We start from the raw sequence: 8,299 nt of genomic DNA on the forward strand, positions 1-8,299 counted from the left end.
CCACTTCTTTGCCCATTTTGGATTAGCCGGGAGTTAGGCAGGGTGAGGCACTGCCAAGATGGCGACGACCAGAGCCGCCCACTTTAAGCTTCAAAACCACTCATCAGAAACCAGTGGGTGATTTTTTACAGTTTACAGAGTGGTGTTTTCCCTGCAGATGGCTGCTTCCTGGTATCTCCAGAGGTGGAGATGTTCAGAGTGGAGGGTGAGGCCATAATCCTCAACTTCCCCGCTTTCCAGAGAGTCCTCCAAGTACGCAACATCGCCCCCCCGACAGCAACCTATCTCATTGCCAGGGGCAACGGTACAGGAGCCTATGAGGGTGAGGGGCGTTTCCATCAGCGTGACAGAGAGTTGTGGCTCCTCCCAGCTCAGGCCTCAGATTCAGGGAACTACACCTGCACCTACAGGTAGTTCTGATTTCATGTTTAATCCCTCATCTGCACTGATACAGCACTCCTTTTGTTGTTTTGGATGCTTTACTGAACTGCATTTGCAGACGGTGATTTAAGAAACTCTACAGTCTTGCAACCAATAAGTGACAATGCAATTTCTTCTCATGGCAGGTGGTTTTTCTCAATTTAGCAAGCACAAAGTCACAGTAGATATATGGAAACCACCACAGTATTTATCTCCAAAAATAATAACGCAATAAGACAGGGAACAATGTGTGGACTTCATAAATAAATTATAAAAGCTTTTTTTTAAAAAGAAAAAAGAAAATAAAAAGGTGTTTTCTAACTAGTTGTATTTTGCATAGTATTTCACATATTTCTGTTTTTTCCTACCTTCTGTTTTGAATTCCTTTGATGCTCAGACATACTCAAGTTATCATATATATATATATATATAAATTCACACAATATAATATAATGTACACAAATATAATGTTTTCTTGTGAACCAAAAAGGAACTTTGTTCCTTCTTTTGCCTCCCTCCATAGAAAAGGTCAAAGGTCAGATTCACTGCTTTATACCTTCTTGCTACCTGTGATTTAGGATTTTTGTCCTCACTTTTGTCTTCAGAAATGAAACCTACTGTATCACCGGGAGTATCATGCTACATGTGTACAAGTCCAGTTCTCTGAACATGGAGAAACTATCCTATTTAATTGAAGTCAAAGTGGGAGAGGAGTGGAATCTGAGTTGTCCATCTTTACATAACTTCAACCTGACAGAGAGTCAGATAGAGTGGTACGAGGTGAGTGTAAAAACACTTTTTACATTGACCTTTGATTTCAATTATCTGTTGGCTGAGATTTTCAAAATGACCTGTCTGACATTTTATTGTGTGTGATTTCAACAAGAGCTGATTGGAATTTGGTATATTCATTGTAAAAGATCTTTATTTTAAAGTCTGTGTAAAGCAATTATAAATATGTGTTCTGGGTTTGTCACACTACAGAAAAATGTGTTATTAACCACCCAGCCAAATTTGAATGATTAAAAGAATTGCCAAGAATATAAAATTAGGTTTTATAATTGTGGAAAAATGAGTGGTATTCTCTGCTCTGAACAGCAACCGAGTTAATGCTCATACCAAACTCCCATATTAAAATACACACTGTAAAGGAGGCCTTGTGTGTAGATTTAAGGCAAGCAAGATAGATAATATTTTAAAAATAAAGACATTAGGAGCCACTGCGTAATTTGCACATATTTAGTAGGTAAATGTGGTCTCAGTAAAACTGTAACTTAACAAGAGATCCATAAGCAATCATCATTATGTCAAATTGTCATTTTTTTCAATGGATATTGGTGTCGATGTTACTCACTTCTCTGCTGAAATTTCCTTGCCAGCTTCATTGTGGCCATCACCCTTATGCTAGTAACTCTCTAGGTCATTGAGCCACCATTTCAGGCCTGGCCAAAAAATCCTGAACACAGAAACAGTGGAAAACAGTTTAACGCTCTAACTCCACAATTCAATATTACATAATTCACAGTCACATTTTCACGTTTTCAGCAATTATTTTCTAACCCGTATAATATGTTTAAAAAGAAATCCCTGATTTTCCTTTACATGGACTTTAATTTAGACAACAACAGCTCCCTTTTCAACCCATTTCCAACACAAATAAACTTGTTAAATAAAATATATTTTGATTTGTTGCTGATTTAGTGCAGCAGTGTATGTTTGATTTCAATATACTGACACTCTCTATTCTTGAACATTTTTGAAGTTTTTCCAATTGTTCTAAGAAATAAAGACACAAATGACTAAGATGGAAATTTATGCAGCGTTAAAACTTTGTCATGTCAGGTGTATTTTTTTTAATAAAGCCCAGAATCACACATTTGTCTCAGAGGGCTTTACAGTGCGCTCAACACTTTAACTGCTTCAGTTGAGAAAAATGTGACATAATAGAACAACTGTGCTGCAACTCGTTTAATCTCAGAAAGCAGCTTAAACTGAAAAATGTTACAGCTGTTTAAAGTAAGATTTATCTATTCATTCATTTATTATAAGGTCACCATAGCAACACATTTCTACTAGTTGAAGTCTACAAGAGTCATATGTCAGTAAATGGCCCATTAAAATGTTTGTTGACACATGCTCATGTAATATTGTACCAAACATTTTCCCATTTTATGTATACTATAGAAACCTCATACTGTACATCACCATGTATATAAGCATTCAAACCCTCAATTCCTGTTGTGACAGTATCTTGATATGAGTGACACAGTATTTTGCTTCCTGACAGGGCTCCAGCCCCACTCCCCCTCAGCTTGGCAGGGAGGGCTCCTTCCACCAGAATCTCGGAGGTGATCTAATGATTCCTGTTGTAAAGCCATCGCATGCCGGTTTCTACACCTGCCAGTGCAGAGTGCTCATCAACAACCAGCAGTACAAAGTCAGCCGAGCCATCCAGCTCCGTGTGCAAGGTGGGTGATGTGTAATGTCACCACACTCAATATGTCTTTTAAATCAACTATTTAAATCATATTCTATCACAGTTTGTTATTGAGAAACCTAATTATGACTACTCATATAAATAAGGGTGGGTCATTATTTGATAATATTGATTGATGAGGGACACTGCTGCACTGCTGATTGTCAGGTCTGCTCCCTTTAATGATAAAAATACAAATATAACTGTATTTATATTTTATATATTTAATGAAAGGTGAATATGAAAATTATCCATCAGTCATAAGACACCAAATAACAGTAATGATTTGGAGATGTCATTAGTTTGTGTTCTTACAATACCAGCATAAATTATAATCCAGCCCTGCCCTCTACTGGCCTAACAGGTGCATCACACAGAGTTCGGTTAGGGACAGGGAACAGGAAGCTCAACCTCACACAAAACCCAAACACTCCATAAAAAGTATATGCAAATAATAATAATAATAATAATATAATAAGAAATATAATAAGTCATTGTTGCTGTTGGTAAGATTATGTGTACATGTATGTTTCTGAATATATGTGTGAATTTCTGTCTGCCAGGTCCAGACCCAGCTCAAACTACAACTACCACTGTGCCTGACATCTCCATGACCTCTGAGCCAGGGTTGATCAGCAGCAGCAGCAGCAGCACTGTTCACAGTGAGTTGAACTCTCATTATAAATTTATTAAGACCATAACAATAACATGAAGTCAGTGAATAGTGAATGTAATAAATATTATCTTTTGGGTTTACTTCTCTTTGCCAGCTAGTTGTCATCTCATTATGCTAAAAATAAAGCATTTCATTCCGTACCAAGATGACAGCAATTTGAAAGCATTTTTTTTTTTTAACATTTCTACGAATCAAACTTCCATGCTGGAACAGTAAATTGATGCTCGTACCATCAGATTATTTATAATGTAAATTTTGAATCCAGATGTTCATATCTGTTAATTAAATGTGTTTTTCTTCGTGTCTCAGCTCCTACACTTAAGCCACCTGTGATTGTCTCACCACTGAACGGAACAATATTTGAAAGTCCGCATGGTAAGTGATGAGATGATGAATCTCAACGAATGGACTCTAAAACTTAAAATCAAAATGAACACAAACTAGATTGACAATATTGATTAAACAAAGTCTAATGTCCAAGTGTAATGTAATCTCATTTAGGTTCAGGACTGGAACTGTTTTGCATGGTGCTCACTGGATGTCAAGCTGCAGATTCCACTGAGGTCACATGGTTGGTCAATGGCCAATCAGTGGAGTCATCGTACCTTGATGGACGGGCTCTGCAGGGGGCAAGGAGGTAATTGTTGTTGTGTTTGATGGATGCACTGAAACCTGAGGTCAAACCAAAAAACCTCAGTCTGGTTAGGATAATGAGAACTTAATCTAATCTTAAACTTAAATGTGTGAAGTAGTATGTTATCCTACAAAATGCACAATAACGCACTTTGTTGCCCTCCAGATGGCAAAAGTAGATGACTAATTGACTTAAGATTAGACTGAAAATTACTTTCAAATTGGAAAACAAATTGCCAAAGTGATTTTTCCAAGGATTTATTATTTTTCAAAAAATGGTTTCTGAGGTGTTGCTGCAGCTATTGCAAGACATATTTTTGTTTTACTTTATCAGTTATGGGTAAGCTGTACATTGCATTGTGGGACAATTATGTCTGTTAAGAGTACATTAGATTTTTTGTTCTTTAAAAAAGCATGCTTTATTTCCCATTCTTCCAGCTAAATATACTACAATAAATATTAAACAAAGATAATCAAAACACTGTTAAAACTGATTATTACATAAACATCTTGTGTAGTTTCACCCTTGATGTACATCTGATACAAGATAATACATTACCGCATCATCCACATCAGTAACACCATGTAAACAGGTGTCTGTCTCAATGTTTCCAGGCACACTAGGGTGTCTGAAGGGTGCCAGATTGAGTTAAGGCTGATTGTTGTAGCGATGACAGAAGAAGACATACAGACGGAGCTGAAATGTGTTGCTCAGAACGAAGGAGGGAGACGGGAAGTCGTCACACAGCTTCAACTAGAGGGTGAGTTGTGTGTGCATGTATACACACACACACACACACACACACACACATATATATATAAAGTGTGTAAACAAGACAGAACTGCTAAAACACTTTTGTCACTGAACATATTGGAACCAAGGATGTAAATACTCCTTAAAACTGTATAGACACTCAGAAAAGCACAAAAATATTAACCAGTATGTTATATTTTTGGCCATCATTGGTGTCGGTTATGATAACATTATACTCACTGAAAAAATTGCAGGGGAAGAAGCACACGTATTTCTTGTCCAATCTGACTTTGTTGAGCGATGTCACCATGTTCTTTGATCTCAGTAATTAACATAGTGGGAACAATGTTATCATAACTGATAGAACCAATGGCCAAACCCAAGAAAATAACATCAGTCTTGTAATACATTCATTTACCTTTGTCCATCTCTCCCCAGACTCCACGTTTACATGGGTGGTGGTAGCTACAGTGGCGGTGTCCTGCTTCCTGACTGTAGTTTCTGTCTTTCTCTATGTGCTCTTAAAACCTAAAAGGAAAATGAAAATGGATTACTTCCTGGCTCGGCAAAACAGCACCTTCTAATTCTTCCAGTGTACACACTCATTCCACAAGGAAAAGACCCTCTTAATGTATTTGCAGTTGCATCAATAGAGCGTTTTCCTGCAGCATTTGGTGTCATGCAGTAGCATTAGCAGTGGTTGGTGTTCAACTCTTGCTACAGAGATTCAATGTAGAATTCAGTGTTTTTAAATCAGTAGCTGCTCATGCTGTTACCCACTGTCCTCCATTTCCTTATCCATGAATGAGCATTACACAAGGAACTTTTGATTCATATTATTTGTACTAATGTGGTAATTACATTTGGTTTCTTTATACAGTTTCAGTCATTGTAAGTTTCCTTTCATGAGATACAGATACTTTCAAGATACAGAAATATCCTACTTAAATCTAATATAGAATCACCAAACTGAGGCCGCTCACTGACACAGAAGTTGTAATATCTGGTCAAATTCAGTAAAGGCTTCTACAAAGGCTACATCTGCATATACTGTACATATATACAAGACTTTCATGTCAAATCATTTCATTTCTTTGTTTTTGTTTGAGTGTTCCAAAATTCAGACACTCCATAAGAGAGTTATATATACAGTATGTATAAGTGCAATATATTTTTGTAGTTGAAAAGTGTTAAGACAATTTGATACATAACTGCTCTATTAAACGTATTTAACGATGTTGATGATCTGACTGCTCTGGCAATTCTAAAATCTAACAATACATCATTATATGTGGTTATTGCATATAAGACATTGTTCGGTAAAGTAAGTAGAGCTAATAAATAATAGTTATTAGGGTAGAAAATACAATCTTTTCTTCTGAAACACAGTGGAATAAATGTATATTGCCTTTAAAATGGAAATATTCAATAAAGTGCTGGAATATGTACTGTACCTAAGAGTGCCAGCTTCTTCAGTTACTGTATTTTGTTATTTCCTTGATTTATGTATTAGATTTCATCGTATCTAATACATTTTGGTATTATTGTTACTTTTAATGACATTTTGGCTTCATTTACAATATATTAATGTTTAGCTGTGATTATCATATGTTTTACATTTAATCTTCTATGAAATGATTCATAATTTTTATGTCTAGTTTCTCTTTCATACAGTAATTTCTGCATGAAGCACTGTGTGTTGTTACATTTGATTTGATGAAAAAATATTTTCAAAAGGGATAACGTTTCTTAAAACATGAACCCCCTTTTTGCAACACTTTGAAAATAAGAAGCAATATGACTAAAACAAGGTAGGTGGATTTGCAGAATAGAGAATCTTTAAATACAATAAATCAGTGTGAAGAAGTTTATCCAGAGCATCAAGAAAGGTGATAGGAGGCAGACTCAATGACTTGTTTAATAACTAAAATTAAGGTGATTAATTCTGACCAGTGTAACCAAAACAACTGTCTCAAAAAATGAAATGAAAACAAACAAATCAAATTAATCTTAACAAGCTCAACTTAGGGAACTCAACTCAACAGTCGAAGGCAGGATCATGTGCACTTAGCTACACGGACATCCTCTTTTCTTTTTGCTCTTCCTCAAACCAACAACTCTCCCCTTAAATAGGCCCACTAATCTGTCTAGGCAGAACCATATTTCTCACAGGGGTGTTTCAGTCTCCCACACCTATAACAGGTAAACAATAATGTTACTTGTATCAGTTAACATTGTTTATACGAACACATCATCCACAGCATATAGTCTTCACCTTACGCCATACCATAAATCCCCCCATACTTGGTCCAACCCATGACATCACTGGTGATGTCAGCAAGAGCTTGGGTGTCTCCCTCTTTTATCTCATGGGAAGCATGGTAGCTATGGTGAGTAATAAAGCAAGCTAATATATAACTCATATATAACTAAGAAACTCAGGACTTAAATCAACAAACAATAAGTGAACTTAAATAATGCTAGTCTGTCTTGATTAAACCAGAAAAGCAGATGTAGATATAACAAAACAATGCTAAATGCAAACAAAACCCGTGACATTATGTGAAAGCAATGTTACAAATAACAATGTTAAACTGGCTAAACAAACAAATGGCAAGTATGATATTTCTTGCGCTAAGATAAAACAGGCCTGTTTTCGGCTTTGTAGCAATTAATTTTTCAGAAATGAAAGGGTGAGGGGCATGAGACTGGAATGTGTAATAACAATTTCTACTCCACAAACATAAGAACACTCCACTTTCTCAGGTGTGATTTCCAGAAAAGACACGTCATCTTATATTTGGGCTACTATGGAACCAGTACAATATAAAATGAGGTCACTATAAACTCATTATTAGAATGAATCATTGCATAAGTACAAATACTGTATGCCCTCCGGCAAGCTAAATCCAATTATTACTCTGATCTGATTACTAACAATGGAAACAACCCTACATTTTCATTTAATACTATTGATAAGCTCACTAAAACAACCCCACCCACACTGTTTTCTGCTTCACAGCTGAGGTTTTTAACAGCTTTTTCGTTGAAAAGATTAAACTAATTAAGAAAGATATTACTGGTAAGGCTGTGTCCCTCTCCTCTGATCTCTCTTGCCCTCTTCATCTCTCTGTATAAAGCAAGGAATATCTGTCTGTCTGTATTTGTTTGTATGTATGTATGTATGTGTGTAAGTTTGTCCTTTGCATATCTTGAGAACTGTTCATCCAATCTACTTCACACTTGGTGTGTGTATTGCTGGGGACACAAGGGAGTGCAGTGTTGAATTTGGTGCAATTTGGCGCCACATGTTTTAACAAACTTGGAATAAACAAGAACA

General features: G+C 36.2%; 1 protein-coding gene across 1 annotated transcript in view; it reads left to right on the forward strand.

Annotated features, from left to right (window-relative positions):
- Positions 1-6,412, forward strand: part of LOC122992048 (interleukin-1 receptor type 2) — a 9,632-nt gene extending 3,220 nt beyond the window's left edge. The window contains exons 3-10 of the mRNA XM_044365595.1: positions 158-410; positions 1,026-1,200; positions 2,708-2,888; positions 3,460-3,558; positions 3,882-3,947; positions 4,074-4,209; positions 4,821-4,966; positions 5,398-6,412. Coding sequence (XP_044221530.1) covers positions 158-410; positions 1,026-1,200; positions 2,708-2,888; positions 3,460-3,558; positions 3,882-3,947; positions 4,074-4,209; positions 4,821-4,966; positions 5,398-5,543 — 1,202 coding nt within the window. The 3' untranslated portion in view covers positions 5,544-6,412. The remainder of the gene's footprint in view (positions 1-157; positions 411-1,025; positions 1,201-2,707; positions 2,889-3,459; positions 3,559-3,881; positions 3,948-4,073; positions 4,210-4,820; positions 4,967-5,397) is intronic.
- The last annotated feature ends 1,887 nt before the right edge of the window (positions 6,413-8,299 follow it).

Source organism: Thunnus albacares, chromosome 11, assembly GCF_914725855.1.
Source record: "Thunnus albacares chromosome 11, fThuAlb1.1, whole genome shotgun sequence".
Taxonomy (NCBI): domain Eukaryota; kingdom Metazoa; phylum Chordata; class Actinopteri; order Scombriformes; family Scombridae; genus Thunnus; species Thunnus albacares.